The 21,228-nt window shown below is 41.8% G+C and overlaps 1 protein-coding gene across 1 annotated transcript; it reads left to right on the top strand.

The window, feature by feature from the left end:
- The first annotated feature begins 1,534 nt into the window (after window positions 1-1,534).
- Window positions 1,535-13,300, top strand: LOC140065982 (olfactory receptor 10A7-like). Its single transcript, XM_072113545.1, has 2 exons — window positions 1,535-1,572; window positions 12,346-13,300. The coding sequence occupies exons 1-2, from the start codon at window positions 1,535-1,537 to the stop codon at window positions 13,298-13,300; spliced, it is 993 nt and encodes a 330-aa protein (XP_071969646.1).
- The last annotated feature ends 7,928 nt before the right edge of the window (window positions 13,301-21,228 follow it).

The following is a 21,228-nucleotide window of genomic DNA, read 5'->3' as shown; positions in this document are numbered from 1 at the left end:
CAAAAACATAGCGGGGAGTGAAGGGAGCCGCCGGTCTTTATGGGAAACACAGAAGTACCAGCACCAATCAGCAGTGTGCTGTCCCTTTAAATATTCAAGTACCGGCACATGTGTGGCCCAGCCGGAATGGAGGCAGGAGCATGGGGAGATGAGTGCCGGCCGGGGGGGCAGGGCAGCACCACCACGGAGAGAGGCACGGGTGTGTCTGCAATTCAAGGCATGGATCACGGGGACACCTGTGACACTGGGTGAGCACCGCCCCAGCTCCTACTGAGGAGGCATCTACTTCCAAGTGGAAAGGATTCTCTGTATCAGGCCGTGTGAGAACTGGGGCTGAGGCAAAGGCAGACTTTAATTTACAGAAGGCTTCTTCAGCCACCGGAGGCCAGGGATTGGCGCCCTTTTTGGTGAGCACCACATTAGGAGACACAAGAGAGGAGAAATGTGGGATGAACTGACGGTAATAGTTCACAAAGCCTAGAAACCTATGTATAGTATGTAGACTGTGGCCGTTGAAGAACCGCAGACAACTTGGCTGGATCCATCTTTAGACCCATATCAGAGATGATGTAGCCAAAGAAGGGAAGATGCTTCTGATGGAACTGGCACTTTTCAAGTTTGGAGTAGAGTTGATTGGCTCTTAGACGACTAGGAACTTGATGTACGTTGGACCAAAGGGATTCAAGGTCCGCACAGAACACCAGTATATCGTCAAGTTAAACCACAAAACAGGTATAAAGCCAATCCCTGAAGATGTCGTTGACAAACTTCTGAAAGATGACTGGTGCATTACAAAGTCCGAATGGCATAACCAAGTACTCAAAGTGCCCATTGCGGGAGTTAAAGGCAGTCTTCCACTCTTGATCCTTGCAGATACAAATGAGGTTGTGGGCCCCACGAGGGTCCAGTTTGGAGAAGACCTTTGCTCTGCGTAGGCGATCAAAAAACTTGGTAATCAAAGGCAAAGGATAGCAGGTCTTAACCGTAACCTCCTCTGTAGGTTCTCTATAATGTAGTCCGACATGGCTGCTGTCTTCGGCACAGAAAGCGGAACCATGCAGTGAGACTGGCGGTCAGGTCCCCAACGAAGAACCTCCCCTGTATTCAGGGGCGGACTGGCCATTAGACCCACCGGGAAAAATCCCGGTGGGCCGACTCGTTTGGGGCCGGTCCGGGGCCGGTCTGACACTGGTGGGGCCGGTGAAGAAAAAAAAAAAAAACATGAACTCACCCTGAAGACTGTAGGAACTGGAGGCCGGGCGCAGCGCTGCAGGGACTTCCCCCTGCTGTGCCTGTGTTCTCTGATGCCTGTGTCACGTGACACGCATCGTGACTTCCCCCGCGCGGGCCGGCATCTCTTCCAGCTAGATACAGTCAGCTCACAGAGACCACACAGACCCCCCCGCGATCGCCCCCCCCCCGCGATCGCCCCCCCCCCCGCGATCACACCCCCCCCCCTCGTGATCACCCCCCCTCCCCCTGATAGCCCCCCCTCTTCCCTGGATCACAAGAAGAAGCCTTCTCTAAGTGCAGGATGAAGACCAGCTTTGACAATGAGAAAAGAGCTTACAGGTAAGTGCCTGTATACATGGGACCGTGTGGCTGGTGGGGATGTTACATGGGACCGTGTGGCTGGTGGGTATGTTACATGGGACCGTGTGGCTGGTGGGTATGTTACATGGGACCGTGTGGCTGGTGGGTATGTTACATGGGACCGTGTGGCTGGTGGGTATGTTACATGGGACCGTGTGGCTGGTGGGTATATTACATGGGACCGTGTGGCTGCTGGGTATGTTACATGGGACCGTGTGGCTGGTGGGTATGTTACATGGGACCGTGTGGCTGGTGGGTTTGTTACATGGGACCGTGTGGCTGGTGGGTATGTTACATGGGACCGTGTGGCTGGTGGGTATGTTACATGGGACCGTGTGGCTGGTGGGTATGTTACATGGGACCGTGTGGCTGGTGGGTATGTTACATGGGACCGTGTGGCTGGTGGGTATGTTACATGGGACCGTGTGGCTGGTGGGTATGTTACATGGGACCGTGTGGCTGGTGGGTATGTTACATGGGACCGTGTGGCTGGTGGGTATGTTACATGGGACCGTGTGGCTGGTGGGTATGTTACATGGGACCGTGTGGCTGGTGCAGGCTGAGGTGTATGTTACATGGGTTACTGGGGGCAAGGCAGCTGTATGTAGCGGTGTTGTATAGTAGTTTATAGTTTAGACAGTTATATTCCTGTACATAGGGGGCAGTATTATAGTAGTTATATTCCTGTACATAGGGAGCAGTATTATAGTAGTTATATTCCTGTACATAGGGGGCAGTATTATAGTAGTTATATTCTTGTACATAGGGGCAGTATTATAGTAGTTATATTCTTGTACATAGGGGCCAGTATTATAGTAGTTATATTCTTGTACATAGGGGGCAGTATTATAGTAGTTATATTCTTGTACATAGGGGGCAGTATTATAGTAGTTATATTCTTGTACATAGAGGGCAGTATTATAGTAGTTATATTCTTGTACATAGGGGGCAGTATTATAGTAGTTATATTCTTGTACATAGGGGGCAGTATTATAGTAGTTATATCCCTGTACATAGGGGGCAGTATTATAGTAGTTATATTCTTGTACATAGGGGGCAGTATTATAGTAGTTATATTCTTGTACATAGGGGGCAGTATTATAGTAGTTATATTCTTGTACATAGGGGGCAGTATTATAGTAGTTATATTCTTGTACATAGGGGGCAGTATTATAGTAGTTATATTCTTGTACATAGGGGGCAGTATTATAGTAGTTATATTCTTGTACATAGGGGGCAGTATTATAGTAGTTATATTCTTGTACATAGGGGGCAGTATTATAGTAGTTATATTCTTGTACATAGGGGGCAGTATTATAGTAGTTATATTCTTGTACATATGGGGCAGTATTATAGTAGTTATATTCTTGTACATAGGGGGCAGTATTATAGTAGTTATATTCATGTACATAGGGGGCAGTATTATAGTAGTTATATTCTTGTACATAAGGGGCAGTATTATAGTAGTTATATTCTTGTACATAGGGGGCAGTATTATAGTAGTTATATTCTTGTACATAGGGGCAGTATTATAGTAGTTATATTCTTATACATAGGGGCAGTATTATAGTAGTTATATTCCTGTACATAGGGGGCAGTATTATAGTAGTTATATTCCTGTACATAGGGAGCAGTATTATAGTAGTTATATTCTTGTACATAGTGGGCAGTATTATAGTAGTTATATTCTTGTACATAGTGGGCAGTATTATAGTAGTTATATTCCTGTACATAGGGAGCAGTATTATAGTAGTTATATTCTTGTACATAGTGGGCAGTTTTATAGTAGTTATATTCTTGTACATAGTGGGCAGTATTATAGTAGTTATATTCTTGTACATAGGGGGCAGTATTATAGTAGTTATATTCCTGTACATAGGGGGCAGTATTATAGTAGTTATATTCTTGTACATGGGAACAGTATTATAGTAGTTATATTCCTGTACATAGGGGGCAGTATTATAGTAGTTATATTCTTGTACATAGGGGGCAGTATTATAGTAGTTATATTCTTGTACATAGTGGGCAGTATTATAGTAGTTATATTCTTGTACATAGGGGGCAGTATTATAGTAGTTATATTCCTGTACATAGGGGGCAGTATTATAGTAGTTATATTCCTGTACATAGGGGGCAGTATTATAGTAGTTATATTCTTGTACATAGGGGCAGTATTATAGTAGTTATATCCCTGTACATAGGGGGCAGTATTATAGAAGTTATATTCTTGTACATAGGGGCAGTATTATAGTAGTTATATTCTTGTACATAGGAGGCAGTATTATAGTAGTTATATTCTTGTACATAGGGGGCAGTATTATAGTAGTTATATTCTTGGTTATCGGAGAAGGTATTTTAGTATTAAGTTGTGTTCTCTTAAAAAAAGAAGCGTTATTCCTGTATAAGGGAGGCATATATATGAGTTTCTTTCTCTGTGCTGTACAAGTTGATTTAGACCTTCTATAAACAGTTTGTATGCAGTTTAGTAACTCCACCCACATCACATGGCCACGCCTACTTGTTTTGACCCCACCCACAGAATGGGGCCACTTTAACAGTTTTTTCCAGGGCCACTTTAAATTCCCAGTCCGCCCCTGCCTGTATTCCAATTAAGGACGGGTGCATGGAGCTGCAATCACGGAAGACCTAGCAGGAAAGAAGACGTGGACCGAGGAAGCACATAGAAGGACAATCTCTCTTTATGTAGTGACCCGACTTGCAGTAACAAAGGCTCAGTGCGGTATTAGACCGAATCGGAGATAATTTGGCCACTGATAGAGGAGATGACCAGAGGCTTCTCAAGGCGGACCACAGGAAAGTAATGCCGGAAGAGCCATAGAGGCATCCACAAAGTTTGGAACTGAGCACCTTTTCCTGTGCTGAGCAAAACTGGAAGGTACAGACGCAAATAAGCTTTATTCACATCTAAGGATGCTTCTTTCAAGGACCCTAGGAGGACAAAGTGGACAGGGCTGAAAGAAATGTTCTGGGCTCGCAAAGTAGAAGCAGAGGTTCTCCAAACGTCGCGTGGAATGTTCCTGAGAAGACAGCCTTGCTCTGTCCACCTAAATAGGTTACTCTGGAGCAGTAATGGCAGGGGAGATAATCAGCCTTTGGAAGGCAGGAGCCAAGCGAGGCAAACGTCGGATCCGAAGTTGTGAGTGATCAAGATGTTGTTCCTCAGAGCACTCCATTAAGCAGATATCTATCCGCGTAGCCAGAGAGATGAGACCACTCAGACTAGACGGCAAGTCTCGCGCTGACAGCACATCCTTAACTTGTCCCTTTTTAAAGGTTGCAACCAGGGCTGCTTCGTTCCAGGCTAGCTCCGAGGCCAGTGTATGGAACTGAACCACATAGTCACAGCCAAGTACAGAGATATCCTGGATGAAAACCTCAGACTGGGCCGAAGGTTCACCTTCCAACAAGACAATGACCCTAAGCACAGAGCTAAAATAACAAAGCAGAGGCTCCAGAACATCTCTGTGACCATTCCCAACTGACCCAGCCAGAGCCCTGACCTAAACCCAATTAATTGTAATGAGCAAAAAATAAATTTTTGGATCTTTCCATTTGGCTGCAATGAAACAAAGAGTGAAAAATTTAAAGGGGTCTGAATACTTTCCGAACCCATTGTACATTACTGTACTACATTTTCCATGTTAACAGGCAAAGACTTAACAGGACAAAGTACACTTTTTATTGTTTTATAATTGATATTTTCCATGTCATATAAAGTTTTAAATGTCCATAAAAGTTTCCTGTATTGTGTTCTTCAATGTAATAAACTTAAACTTCTGAAGTCAACTTAAACTTCTGAAGTTTGTTAAAAATTTCCAGGATAGTTACAGTGTGATAACTCCCTAGATATATGAAATTCTCCTTAGGTATTCAGCCCAGCACAAAGCAAAAAAGAAAATATATAAAAGGTGATAGCAATTATAATGTGCTTTTGCTGCCTGCAGTCACATGGTAAGTACTGGAGTTTACTCTTTATAGTATAATGATTTTATGTATATTTATTCATGTCATGTTTAAGCAGCAGACCTGCCATTATTATACAATATTATCTTCTTTAAAGTAACATTTTGCAACGTTTTAAAATTTTCTATGTAGGATAAAATCCTACCTGCATTATTATTTTACATAGATTTGTTGCCTTCTTGCATTTAAGTGTGAGTTGCTGTTATGGCATGCCATCCAACAAGAGGCAGTATTGGGCATTAATCTAGAGTACATTTTGGTATAGAATAGAACTTTATTTATCTCAATGGGAAATAATTTTGTACAAGTCAATACAATAATAAATTCATAAATGAATGGGAATGCAGATTAACCCTTTTAAGACTAAGCCATTTTAAGGCTTTAGGACCAAGCCTGATTTTGTAAAAATCTGCCCTGTGTCATTATAAGAGGTTTTAAGTTTTTAGCATTTAAAATATCCAGGGTGTTTTGAGACTGTTTTCTGTCACACAATGTACTTCAAATTAGTTGAAAAATTTGGATGATATCTTTTGTGCTTAGTTATGAAAAAAAAACGGAAATTTTGCACAAATTTCTAAAACTTCAGTTACTTCAGGGTGCAGGCAGGGGTTGATACTTTGTTTTGGCCAATATAGAGTAGAGTTTAATTGCTTTTGGAATTAATGAGTAATGTATTAATGTATTCTGGCAGCAAATGGGGCTATGGTGGTTACTTATGGTTCTCTGCTCTTATAAAATTGTGGTGTGTAGCGGGTGGATGAATTTATCCATTCATCTGTTCTGCCAAACCTCCACAAATGAAGGCAGAGTTTCCCCTATTGTGCCCTGAGCTTGTCGAATTATGTTTTTCAGCTTATTTTTTCCTTGTACTTTCATGCCTCCTCCCCGAACAGATGGCAGCAAAAATAATATACTCTCAATTGTTGTTTCATAGAACACCTTTAGTATTTTGGTGCATATGTGAAATGATTTGCGCTTCATTAGAAGGTAAAGCCCTGACATTACTTTATTATACACTTTATCATTGTTGGTCTTCCAGTCCAGCTTGCAGACTTCTATGTACACACCTAGATACTGGTATGTGCTGACCTGATATATTGCTTGTCCTGTGATCTCTGTCGGTTTTGAGGGCATTTTTTTCCATTTCATTTCTATCACCATCTTCTTGGTCTTTTCAACATTAGTAACATTAATAACCAAGTTATTTCTTTCTCTCCAGTCCACAAAGCTGCTGATAACTTGGATGCAGCCAAAAATCACTGTATCAACGGAATTTTTTTTGTAGATGGCAATAGTTTGTGTTTGTTTTGAGATTAATAGAGGGTGAATAAAATGGAGACAGTAAAGTGTCCTATGGTGGCCTCTGTTGCTTACAAATGTATTTGAGTGCATCTTCTTTATTTGGTCAAACTGTGGTCTGTGCTTAAGGTAGGCAAAAATCCATTTAACCCCTTCAGGTCTAAGCCATTTTAGACCTTAAGGACCAGGACTGATTTTAAAAATTTGCCCTGTGTCATTATAGGAGGTTATAACTTTGTAACGCTTTAACATATCCAGGGGGTTTTGAGATTGTTTTTTCGTCACACATCGTACTTCAAAGTAATAGAAACATTTTGATGATATCTTTTGTGTTTAGTTATGAAAAAAATGGAAATTTGGCAAAAATTTCTTAAAATTATTCATTTTCAAAGCTCTAAATGTTCTGCTTTTCAGGCAGATAGTCATAGCACCAAAGTAACTTTATAACTAACATTTCCCAAATGTCTGCTTTATATCAGCATAGGGTTTTATGTATCCTCTTTCTTTTTTAGGTTGTTAGGAGGTTCTGAATTTTGGGTGCAATTTTTCTCATTTTTATGAAAATCTCCAAAACTCTTATTTAGAGGCACATGCTCAGCTTTAACTGACTTTTAAAAGCAGTAAAACCCCACAAATCATGCCATTTTAGAAACTATAAACCTCAATTTGTGAAAAATCAACTTTAAGAAGTGTGTTAACCCTTTAGATGCTTCACAGGGGTTAAAACAAAATGGAGGTGTAATTTACAAGCTGTAATTTTTTTTAGACAATATATAAATTTTGGCCAAAAATTAAACCGTCACAAATTATTAAATGACGAAAAAATCCCAGTGTGATACCCAATTTCTCCAATTTCTATGTGTTGGTAAACTGCTGTACGCAGCCGGCATAGAACAGAAGCAGCGCTATTCAGAGCAGATCTGCATTGTCAAATTGTACAGGCAACAAAATGTTTATTTTTGTATAATTTGGACATTTTGGGGATTATTTTTTTTGTGGATGAGATCCACTTTTCCGGTACATCATTAACGCGGGTTCAATAGATAATATACAGATTTTATTAACTCTTTCCTGGTGGTGGTTAAAAAATTCATTAATTCTTGTTTATGGTTTTTAGCATTTTTTCCCCGGACGTTCACCGTACCATAAAATTAATGTGTTATCTTTATTCTATGGGTCATCATGATTATGGCGATACCCCATTTATATAACTTTTTTATGGTTAACTTGTTTTGCAGGGATTGTGTCGCACGCGATCGTTTTATGTCCCAATCGGGCTGGCTTTCACGTGACACAAATTGGGGGGCGGCCGTCGGGCGATCCGACGGATTCAGACTACGCGCGGGATTTGTGTCACATGACATGCACTCACATACACCGGGAAGAAGAAGGTGAACTCCGGCGGACCTGAGCGGGGAAGCGACAGATGCAGGATCGCGGCAGACGTCATCCTCGACAGACAACGCACCTCGGGGATCGCACGGGGACCAGGTAAGTAAATTTGCCCCATTTTTGTGAGAGATTTGGTTTGGAGCTTATCTTTTGCGGGACAAGCTGTACTTTGTCTTGGTATCAGGCTGGGGTAAATTTTACTTTTGTTCACTCTACGGGTTTAGTAACAATTTTATTTTATTGTACTGGTTATTACGGACATTGTGATACCCAATATGTTGTGTTTTTTTTGGTGATTTTCACTTTTTTTATGTTTTATTAGATTATTGCATGGGGTGGGAATCAGTGGACTTTTATTCTTTTTTAATAATTTTTTTTAATTACACTTTAAAAAAAAAACTTTTTTTACTGTTTTATTTTGTCCCAGGGTGGGACATGAACAAGTGATCATTTAATCACTTGTTCATTGTAATATGCTGCAAAACTAATGTATTCTGCATAGGCTGATAGCTGCACTGTTAAATCGTGCACAGTGCGGGATCCTGTGGCGATCGCACAGGCTCATCCTACCTGCATCTGATGATGTAGAATCACGTCAAGGTGTGGAAAGGGGTTAATAAGTGTTGTGTCCACTTGTAGGCCTCTCTTTTTTTTTCTCTCTTTCGGATTGGCTTTATTGTAATGAAAGCACTATAGAAATCAAAGTACATGATTCTTACTAAGGTTCCCTGTGCTACAGGTGTGAGTATTTTTTGTGCAGCCGCAACAGGACTCCAAGTCCACATCTATTTTGTCATTGTAGGGAAAGTGGAGTGGTCAGCCTTCTCATCAATGTCATCCACCCTAAACACATTCCAGTTGGTTAGATTGAAGCATGCCCTTAGGGCTTCGGTCCAGTCCATTTGCACACTGCTCTAGTTACATGTGACATTTACTTGATTGGTTTATAGATAGATTGCCCAATAACAATATTTAGTGACTCTTGGGTTTGCAGTACTGAACAATTTTAATATCAATTAATGTTACTTCTAGAGATGGGCGAATTTGTTAAAATTCGGTTCATCCCGATTCGGCGAATTTTTCGAGAAAATTTAATTCGACCCGAATCGAATCATGACAAATCGCGTTAAAAAACATTATATTATTTATGAAAGGAAGGACTTCATATTAATGTGCAGATAGTGTAGGATTTGGTGCACCCACTGCTGGCCCAGGGCTACCTCCTCTGCTTGGGCAAAAAATTAGGTACAAGGACAAGAGAGAGGTCCTTGTATTAAAAACAATACATGGGCACACCACCACCACTATCCCACTACGTGGTACCACTTGTCGTACAAGGTGCTTCAAGAGGTGGTTATTAAGTGTTTTCTTTTTGGAGACCAGAAAGGGGGGAGTGGCAGAACTTCTGGAAGCGATGCCTCAACACATATTGTACCAGGACAGCACTTTCCAGGAGAAATTCCCCAAACTGCCAAGAAGGGAAGGACAGGGTCTACTCCAAAAAAGGCATTTGGAAGGATGCCATTTACCATTGTGAAACATGCTCAGAAATACCAGGACTATGTATGAAAGATTACTTCCATATTTATCACACATCCCTGGACCTTTAGATGTAGATTTTAAATTGAGGTACTGTGCACAGCACATGCAGCACCTTCCCTTTGAGGGTGTTTGTCTCTCGTGGCAGGAGCTGGGCACAATATGACACAATGGATATTTTTTTACTATAAACTATCCATTATGCATTTTGTTTGGGGTTCACCTGTAGGGTTAAAATGCTAACTATACCCCTGGATTAATTCATGGATGGGTGTATTCCCTTTTGAACCCTGTAGTGTCTCCATCCTGCAGATTATTGCCACAGAAAATTTTTTGGGGTGTTTGTCCCCAGTGGCATGAGTTGATTTCATGCCAGTTGATTTCATTTGACACTTCTATGGCACTTTTCAGAAAACAATGCAATTTTTACTCTGCACCATTCACTTTGTATTACACTTGAACCAGCATCTTAGGGGTTAAAATGCTCATACAACCCTAGATACATTCTTTGAGGGGTGTTAGTTTGCACAATGGTGTCACTTCCTGGGGGCTTCTATTGTACTGGTACCTCTAGGGATTGGCGAACACGAAATGCTACTCCAAATCCAAACTTAAGAAAACAGAGCTCAAAATGCTAAATTTTGCTTGTCCTTTCTCAGCCGTACTCGAGACAACCCACAGAATGATATTTGGGGTGTTTGTAGCAAATTTAATAGCAGTTAATGTTACTTCCCTTTTTCGTTATTGCTAATTTAATTTAATTTATTTGTATCTTTCTTTTATTCCTTTTACTTTCTTTGCTTTGCAGTGTATTACGTGTAGCAGTGTTTTATGCATGAAAGGTCATACCTACAGAGTCACTGTTGAGCCCTGACTACCACGAGAACACGAGAACAACAAGAACTCGGCAATTATGTATGACAGGTGTTGCTAAGTTGCAAGAGGTAGTCAGTCCTTGCTTTATCCCTTTAACACCAGGCTCAACATTTAATGTGGAATCAAAGAGTTTACATGGTTATTGGCATTGCAGCACAGGGTCTTTCTGTAGATAATGGCTGCATCCATATGAGGTTATTGAGCTTAATCAGACTGATACAAGCCTAAATGATTTTTAATAGTTTTTATGTCTGGTCTTTTCTTTCTCCACTTTTTTTTCTGGTTTTATGCAACAACATTGTAAAATTCAGAGATTCCATTCTGTTCTTTTTCTGGTGTGCACAAGGAATTGCAATCTCTCTTGTCTAGAAAAATAAACCTTTGTTGTACCCCACCTTTGATTGAACTCCCTCTCCTTGGTTGGCACCTATCTGCGTGTTATTTCCATACCAAGGGATTATTAGGGAGTGGTCAGGCTAAAAGAAGTGTTAAAAGACACAGCACAGAATCCCAAAGCACTGGGATCTTTATTAGTTGAATTAGTCTGAATACAGTTTTTTTTTTAATTTCTAGGTTGGTTGTTAATGTACTGTGGTCTATACAATTTCAGGGGTGGTATTCTGTGCTGCAGTGTTGTAGTTGAGGCTTCTGGGGGCATTGTAACTAGTTGGCCCCTTGACGTTGAGTTGTGTGCTAATGGGTCCTGAGACCAATGAAGGTTATAAAACTCCACTCTAGGATCGCTCTCAGCCAACAGTACATGGATACTACCAGTGGCTCCTATAGAGTCCTAAGCAGGCCAACAGAACAGAGGTCAATATGCAAAGGATAGTGGATAACGACTCAATAGGATCTCAGGATTAACTGTTCTGGACTGTTTTACTGCTGTATATTACATCACCATTCACACAAAAGAAACAAAGCAACGCAATAATCTAACCCATCCAATATGGAACCAGAGACAGCCAGAGTTTCTAGGGAGAAGGTAGACATGGTTTATTATTGGTTCAGCCTTCGCCTTTTGCACACTGGCAAAGTAGCAATATGCAGTGAATACAGGAGCCGCCACAGACTCTAAAGACCCGGTGGTCATGTGATTGCGGGTCTAAAGGAGGAAATCAGAGTTGTTGGGTATAGTACAGTTCTGATAAGACATCTGTTCTCACAGGGAGTCGTTTCCCCATGTAACTGTGGGGTTTTAGAGATATGCTTCAGTTACACATTAATATTTCACATTAAAATAAAACAAAAATCCCCATCTACACTATTAAAAAGGTGCCTTCAAGTATCACATATCAAAAAATAGAATTATTTAGAATTAATGTTAATTTTCAGGTCATTTGAAAAGTAAAAACATGCCTTATGTTTTAAGTAAATATATGCTGCAAAAATGACCCTTAAGCCACTAGATATAAAAATGTAATAATAATATCCGGTCATTACAGTCTTTTCCGGCCTTGTCATAAAGGGTTTAGGGTTATCTAGGCCAGTTTTGTGGTGTAATCAATGTTAAATGTGTTGGGTTTTTAAGACTGTGATCTTCATTATGCTCCTCACCCACTCTCTGCTCACAATTTGCAAATCAGGGGGGTGTTGAAAAAATGGTTCCTTTTGACTTTATTCTTACTAAATTGTACCTCACTTTCATGTTTTTGATCAAAGGTCTGGTATTTCTACAATGAACCAAACAAGATTGAGAGAATTCATTCTACTGGGTTTTGGATACATCAACGGCTTCAGCATTCTATTCTTCATTTTTATCTTGATCATCTTTCTTTTCACGGTTATTGGAAACCTTCTGATCATCATCCTAGTTTCCACCAATGTCCGGCTCCAGACCCCCATGTATTACTTCCTCTGTCATCTTTCCTCCTGTGATATTGTAATTTCTACAAACATTGTCCCCAACATGCTTGGTGTCATTGTTCTGGGAGGAAAAAAAATCACTTTTTTTGAATGCATGACTCAAATTTACTTCTATAGTGGTACAATCGTTACTGAATGTTTTCTTCTGTCAGTGATGTCTTATGATCGATACTTGGCCATCTGCAACCCTCTAAGATATTCTGGTATTATGGATATGAAGTACCAGATATATCTTTCAGTATGGCCATGGTTGGCGGGTTTTATTATAAACATATCAGCAGTTGCACTGATGGCAAACTTTGATTTTTGTCATGACAATATCATTGACCATTATTACTGTGATGTTCTTCCTCTCCAGAAGCTTTCCTGCTCAGACACTTCTGCTATACAAATGGAAGCAATTCTCTTAAGTTTGCCAATATTTATTTTTCCCAGTGGTTTTATCATTGTAACCTATGTGTATATCTTTCGCAATATAATCAAGATTCCATCTACAACCGGCAAACACAAAGCCTTTTCTACCTGCAGTTCTCATCTTATTGTTGTGGGGACATTTTATGGAGCACTAACAGTTAAATACATGATCCCATCTAAAGGAGCGTCAATGCTCATGAATAAGATTGTTTCCTTAGTGCACACTGTATTTACTCCTCTGTTCAACCCTATAATATATAGTTTCAGAAACCAGGATATAAAGACAACACTTAAAAAGTTTGGGCCAATTATTGGCCAAAATTTTTTTGTGTATTAAAAATATTTGTGCTTTGCTTTGTTAATATCGTTCAATTTAACTTGTGTGTTTTGTGGGCGCAACATTTTTCGATTTTTATGATAGTGGGTATATTTTAATTCCTTGCTGTCAGGTACCTTTTTCCACTTACTATTCCCATTTTTTGCTCCCCTGCTTCAAAAATTAAAAACTTTTTTTGCTAGGGGCTGTGGGGACATTATATACTGGGTGTTGTAGGAAACATTACTTATTGGTGAGACTTATTTAGTCTGGGAGAATTCTTGGGGGTCTTTTTTAAGGGTGGGTATTAATAGGTACTGCAACTCTGCACATGATTAGAAAGGGGCCACACTTGTGGGCACATTAAGTCAAGAGTCATTGAGGGGCATAATTCAGTGTAGGGTCATGCTGGAAGTAAGATGGCTGCACGCTAGCTCGTGCCAGAGGACTGAAAGACTAGGCGCCAAGTGATTTAACGACTAGGCGACTTTAGCCTGGCTTAGCCATCAAATATAGGATTTGGAAATAATAATCAAATTTAAAGGGGAAGTGGCAAATCTTTAATACACATGGATGGACTGACATGTTTTGCGTTATTATATCTGGAATCCCCGAAGCAAGCAGGTCAAAAGTTTTGGAAAGTATACATCATAATGAATTGATGATTATAATTTATGGATTAAATAAGCGTGGGTAACTAGATATCCAGTTAAAGATACAACAACTGAGAGTAAAACATCACAAGCGAAAAAGCAGTCCTTACTGAATGTAAAGGGCTTTTCAGCACACAGACGAGTGCTCCTCCAAAACAAAGTAATTAAATAAGTTCCTAACACAGGAGAAAAAGAAAAAGTTAGAATTGAGGCAAATAAAGTGAGCAATACAGAAAGTGTGGGTACCCCAGAAAGGGAGTCTTTGGGGGCCATAGGGGATTCAAGAAGTAACTCTGTAATATATCTAATGTATATAAAAAAAGTAATAACACCATACAAAGGAATAGGCATACAAACTGAGGATACAATCACAAAAAATATGAAGGAAATGTTTGAAACATGTCACAAAGCATTGGTGGGTGAATTTAGAGCCTCATTTGGAGTAATTCGGAAAGAGGTAGACGAAATGGAGGGATAGAACCAACCAACTAGAGAAGAAATCAGAGGAATATGTTACTTCATATAATAAACTAGTTGAGAAACACCAAAGATTTGAAGAAGAGGTCATCTTATTCAAAAACAAGTGGGGGGACCTAGAAGATAGATCCCGGAAAAATAATCTCAGAGTAAGAGGTATTCCGGAAACAGTAGGGATAAAGGAATTGGAACAATACTAACAGAAAATGAAGGACACATAAAGAGGCATGAGATAAGACAATGGGGCAGATTTACTTACCCGGTCCATTCGCGTTCCAGCGGCTCGTTCTCTGCGGAGGATTTGGGTCCGGCCGGGATTCACTAAGGCAGTTCCTCCGACATACACCAGGTGTCGGTGCTGCGCTGCAGTTCATCGGAATGCACTGAAGTCCACCGTCCTACCCTGGGTGCAGGTAAGCGCGTGTCAAGCAACACTTTTTTTTTAAAATGCGGCGGTATTTCCGAATCCGTCAGGTTTTTTTTACGGCCACGCCCCCCGATTTCCGTCGCGTGCATGCCGGCGCTGATGCGCCACAATCCGATCGCAATTAATGACAAAATCTAGAAATCTCAACACATTACCATCTCCCTATGAGGATATAAAACTATTCGTGGATCTATCAGCAGCCACCTTGCAGGCACGCAGAGAATTGACTCTAATAACAGCTGCACTAAGGAAAAGCAACATACAAAATAGATAGGGGTTCCCTACAAAAATCTTAGTGAAGCATCAAAATTGCCTAGTACCCATCAAAAGCCTGATGGAAGGCTTCAGCATCCTCAAAAAATGGGGAATACCATACGAAGAAAAACTTCCCCCCCAGAAGAGAAGGGACTTAACAAGAATACATCCGGAATGGAACACAGTTGGCTGACCTGTCATCTAACAGTAACAGAAATTTTTTTTTCTTCTTCTCGCATAAGATGCAGCGGGACCATCCCAACTTCCCTTGCTGCGTATCCATGAGGAAAGACCCCATTGAGGAGACACTGAGGAGACACATTGAGGAGACACTGCTAGTACACTTTTTTGTTCATAAATTTCCTTTTGTTTAGCACTTCATTGCAATATCTACACTTGTAGTGAAATGTTGTTATTATGTTTAAGGTTTGTAATGGATAGCTTATGTCAAAATAAGTGCGAGTCCAGGTCCAGGCTCCGAATCACAAACAAATCTATCAATAGCTCACAAACTGATACTGGGTATTAAATTATTATCTTTAAATGCAAAAGGTCTAAACCGTCTCTTTTATGGAAGGAGTCGCTTCAACAAAAAGCGGATATAATTTTTATTCAAGAAACACGTATAAAGGAAAATAACCCACCTAAAATATCACACCCTACCTTCCCAACCATAGTGCACTCAACATTCCCCAAGAAAAAAAGAGGGGTACTGATAGGCTTCCGCTCAACCCTTGCGGTATCTATTGAACACCAAGAAATAGATCCCCAAAGCAGGTATTTAATGTATGTAACATCAATAACCTACGGTATACACTTATAAACATATATGCTCCACACAAACACCAACAAGCCTTCATGGCAAAATATTAAAAAAAAATCGCACAACACAAAAAAGGGGAAGTTATTATAGGAGGAGATTTTAATAGCCAAATCTCCCAATCGAGCGTTTACACTTAGTACATGGTTATGGCAGAATAACCTTGATGACACATGGAGAATTCAGCATACGACGAAAAAGACTTTACCTTTTATTCAGCAAGTCACCACACATATTCAAGAATAGACATGTTTATCGCAGAACAATCATTACTAGACAGAGTAGAAGAAAACTCAATGGGGGTCATTTACTAAGGGCCCGATTCGCGTTTTCCCGACGTGTTAGCCGAATATTTCCGATTTGCGCCGATTTTCCCTGAATTGCCCCGTGATTTGGCGCACGCAATCGGATTGTGGTGCATCGGCGCTGGCATGCACGCAACGGAAATCGGGGGCTTGTGGCCGAACGAAAACCCGACGGATTCGGAAAAACTGCCGCATTTAAAAAAAAAAAGTGTTGCGGGACTCGCGCTTACCTTCACTCGGTCCAGCTTGGTGAAGATCAGTTCATTCCGGGGAACTTCAGCGCAGCAGCGCCACCTGGTGGACGTCGGAGGAACTGCCTTAGTGAATCACGGCCGGACCCGAATCCACCGCAGAGAACGCGCCGCTGGATCGTGAATGGACCGGGTAAGTAAATCTGCCCCAATAGGTTCAATCCACTGGTCAGATCGCGCACCCATAACACTGACAATCTCAGACCAACTCTGCAATATCAATGACTTTGTGTGGAAAGCAAACACATCTATCTTCTCCAACAAAAACATGTAGAGTTCCTAGAATCTGCATCAAAAGAATTCAAGAAATTTAACACTAAAGAAAAAACTGACTTTTTCTCAATCTGGATAACCCACAAAGGATATATAAGAGGGGAACTAATAAAGATAGGTATAAGATTGAATAAAATAAGAAACAAAGACATCAGAAACATGACAAACAAAATAGTAGCACTAGAATCAATACACAAAACAACTCCAACCTATGCAGTTTATGAAGAACTATCCAAAGCTAGGGAACACCTAAGAAACTTATACCTTCATAACTGCGCATATTCCCTAGAAAAACTAAAAACTAAACAATACTCACAACATCAAAAAGCAGGGAAGTTATTAGCCAAAAAACTGAAACAAAGAATGAAAAATTAAAAAATTCCCTTTATCAACCACCCGCAAACCAAAGAAAAAGGAGAAATTGGCAACTTTAAAAAAAAATATCCTTACCTAACATAACTTGCTCCTTTCACTGAAGAGGAGATACTTAAAACAATAAAATCCCTTCGCCCCCAAATTAATCCCACACCTTATGAAACTTATGCGGCAGAAAAGAGAGAATTTCCTAGCAAAATGCTCTCTGCACTAATAGTAACTCTGCCAAAACAAGGGAAAACACCTGACTCCCCATCAAATTTTAGGCCGATTTCCCTTCTGAACCATGACATAAAAATCTACGCAAAAATAATTGCGAACAGATTCAAAAACATCATACCACACCAGATAAAACCAGATCAAGCAGGATGCATTCAAGGAAGACAAGTCCCAGACAATTCAAGGAAGATCATCAACATACTACAACACTGCAAAACATCCAACAAACAATCACTGCTCTTAACTGTCGACGCCGAAAAGGCGTTCAACAGAATAAACTGGAAATATGCATTCGCTGTTCTGGAAAAATTCGGGATAAGAGGGTGGATCCACACAGCCATCTCAGCTCTTTATTCAAATCCCATAGCCCAAATCTTCGTAAACGGTATTTTATCACCCTCTTTTACACTAACAAACGGTACGCCACAGGGATGCCCCTTTTCCCCATTACTTTTTATTTTTTCCATTGAGCCATTGGCGGAATTAATTAGGGAAAAACAAAACATTAATGGGATCCCCATAGGACATAAAGAATATAAAATAACATTGTTCGCAGATGACATCATATTAAGCCTAAGCGACCCAGTAGAATCCATTAACTGCGCTCTAAAGACAATTGAAGAGTTCAGCAAAATATCGTTTTACAAAATAAACAACACAAAATCCCAAATTCTCCCAATTAACATCCCAACAAAAACCCTGAGACTAATGAAGGGGAGTTTTGATCTGGACTGGCAAGAAAAACAAATAACCTATCTACAGTAGGAGTAAAAATAACTAACCCTTCTTCTAACCCATAACAATTTCACTCCATTGCTAAATACGGTTGATAAGGAACTAGATAAATACTCATAAGATGATGATTCTCCCAAGACATCTATTCCTTTTCAGGACCCTAAACATTCCTATCCCAGACTCCTTGTTTCAGAAAGCAAACAGACAAATGACCAAATTCATTTGAGCAAGCAAAAACCAAGAGTAGCTTGTGGAACCTTGACAAAAAGTAGGGTATCGGGCGGCCAGAGTTGAAAACTACTACTATTCAGCAATTCTAGACCAGATGAGTCACTGGTGGAGGGAATCCACAGAGAAACAATGGGTTACCCAAGAATGTATACTCAACAACAACTCTCCCTGGAAAAAGGGGCTGCTTTGCGACATGTGGGGGAAAAAAACCACTCCACTCGGAAGCGATGACAATAAAACCAACAGATAAAGCGTGGCATATGTTCCTCCAAAAGCGCATTAGAGAAGCAATCCCACTCCCTCTAAGCACCATACTATTATCTTTCCTCAAATACTGTACCGAAAACTTGGATCTATCTCCATGAACAAACAATGGCATCAAAACAATAAAGGATATATGGGGCCACAACAGCATTTTACCTTTCCAGTCTATCGGATCTAAATTCAAACTTCCAAGCAACGATATCTTCACATATATAAGGATCAGAAACATTCTACAAGATAAAGGCCTCTCAAGACACTCTTTGGATCCAAAAAAACTTCACCCAAAACCAGAGGGATCTCTTTTTTCTACAATCCCCTTCAAGAATCTCCAGCGGAGGAAAAGCTCCCATACATGTACAAGTGGGAAAGAGACTTACAAATCTCCTTCCTCCAAAAACAATGGAGAGAAGCACTTAGTCTGATACAATCTACATTTAAATGCGTATCTCATTGTCATAGGTTCACCCGCGATCCCTGTCTCGGATCGCGGGCGCACCCGTGCCCCCCAGCGTCCCTCCGGAGCTCCGCTCATCTTACCTCCCTTGGCTCCAGCGATGTCCTATCCTGGTCCCACGGCCCTGGTCTCCTAAGGGGCGCGCGCCAGCTCACTCAAATTTAAAGGGCCAGCGCGCCAGTAATTGGAGCAGGCCTGCTATAAGTTTCTGCCTCTTCCTGTGACCCTTGCCCTCTCCTGTGATTCCTGCGTTCCTGTGATTCCTGCGTTCCTGTGTGCCAGTCCGTTTCTGTGTGCCAGTCTGTTCCTGTGGTCCTGCGTTGGAATCCCGCCGCAGCAAGCCCATCCCGCCTTGCGGCGGGCTCTGGTGGAAACCGGGTGCCTCTTAGACTCCGGTCCCTGGTCGCCTAGTACCATATCCCGCGGTGGTCTAGAGGGTCCACAGACTCCCAGTCCTGACAGTAAGATCCGGCCATAGACCCCGCCAAGGAGCCACGTCAGATTCTGGCTGAACTTTGTTGTCGCTCAGCAGTCGCAGCAGATTTCTGCCCAAGGAGAACTTTTAGGCTAAGTCGCTTCCACTCTCCAACAGCTGCTTGACTCTCGACCTCAGCATCAGGTCCCCAAGGCCACTCCTGCAGCACTTCCAGCGACTACCTCTGCGGTTTCTTCTGTCATCCTGGCTAGTTCATCGGCACCAGAGCTTAGGCGGAAACTGTCTATGCCTAATAAATACAATGGCGATCCCAAACAGTGCAGAGGATTCATCACTCTGTCCTCGCTGCATATGGAGTAAATGTCTTCTCAGTTGGTCAGCGAGCGCTCCAAGGTGGCGTTCATCATCAGCCTCCTCACCAGGAAGGCCCTAGCCTGGGCTACTCCTCTGTGGGACAGAAATGATCCAGTTACAGCTACCCATACCAACTACCTGGCAGAGTTCCGGTCAGTGTTTGAGGAACCAGCACGAGCCTCCTCTGCGGAAACAGCGCTACTGAACCTATGCCAAGGAGACTCAACTGTGGGTGAATACACTGTTCAGTTCCGCACCTTGGCATCTGAACTCAGTTGGAACGAGGCAGCCCTATGTGCGACTTTTAAGTAAGGACTGTCCTCTCGGGTAAAAGATGCCTTGGCTGCTCGTGACTTGCCGGTCTTATCACCTTGGCCACCCGGATAGACGTGTGGCTTTTGGAACGAGCTGAAGAGTTGCGGTATGAGTGATCTCTTGTCCAGCTTCCCCATCTGCCTTGGTTGGCTCTGGTCTTCCAGAATCCAAACTGGAGAAATGCCAGTTTCACCAGCACAGTCTTCCATTCCTCGGGTACATAATTTCCGACAGAGGTCTTGAGATGGATCCCGCAAAACTGTCTGCTGTTTTTCAGTGGCCACGCCCAGAAGGTCTCCGAGCCATACAGAGGTTCCTGGGGTTTGCGAATTACTATAGACAGCTTATTCCCCATTTCTCCACTGTCGTGGCTCCCATCGTGGCACTCACTAAGAAGGGTGCCAATCCACATGCTTGGTCTCCCACAGCTGTAGAGGCCTTCTCCAAGTTAAAGTCTGCTTTTTCCTCGGCAACAGTTCTCTCTAGGCCTGATACCAACAAACCTTTTCATCTTGAGATGGATGCATCCTCCGTTGGAGCTGGAGCGGTGCTCTCCCAGAGAGGGGCTAAGGGTCAAACTTCCACATGTGGTTTCTTTTCCAAGACCTTTTCCCCAGCTGAGAGAAATTATTTTATTGGAGACAGAGAGCTGTTGGCCATCAAGCTTGCGCTAGAAGAATGGCGGTATCTTCTGGAAGGTGCTTTCCATCCCGTGAGTGTGTATACTGACCACAAAAACTTGTTATACCTCCAGACAGCCCAACGCCTGAACCCCAGGCAAGCCTGGTGGTCATTGTTCTTCTCCCGATTCGATCTGCTTATCCATTTTCGTCCGGCTGACAAGAATGTCAAGGCTGATGCCCTGTCCCGGGCTTTGGATGTGGTTAGAGAAGAACCAGTTCCTAGGCACATCATTTCTCCGGACCAGCTCATTGTTGCAGCTCCAGTTGATTTTTGGCAGCTACCTCCTGGCAAGACATATGTTAGACCTGCTCTCCGGAAGAGGATATTATCTTGGGGACATCCTTCTCGTATGGCTGGGCATCCTGGGGTGCACCACACTGTGACCCTCATCTCCCGTTACTACTGGTGGCCAGACCTGGTC

Source organism: Engystomops pustulosus, chromosome 6 (genome assembly GCF_040894005.1).
Source record: "Engystomops pustulosus chromosome 6, aEngPut4.maternal, whole genome shotgun sequence".
NCBI lineage: Eukaryota > Metazoa > Chordata > Amphibia > Anura > Leptodactylidae > Engystomops > Engystomops pustulosus.
This window is presented reverse-complemented; position numbering and strand designations above follow the sequence as displayed.

Bases quoted from the DNA above. Each gene is read 5' to 3' on its own strand.
- LOC140065982 (XM_072113545.1), top strand. From the start codon at position 1,535: ATGAAGACCAGCTTTGACAATGAGAAAAGAGCTTACAG. The intron at 1,573-12,345 runs GTAAGTGCCTGT...TTTTGATCAAAG, and splicing joins AATGAGAAAAGAGCTTACAG to GTCTGGTATTTCTACAATGA.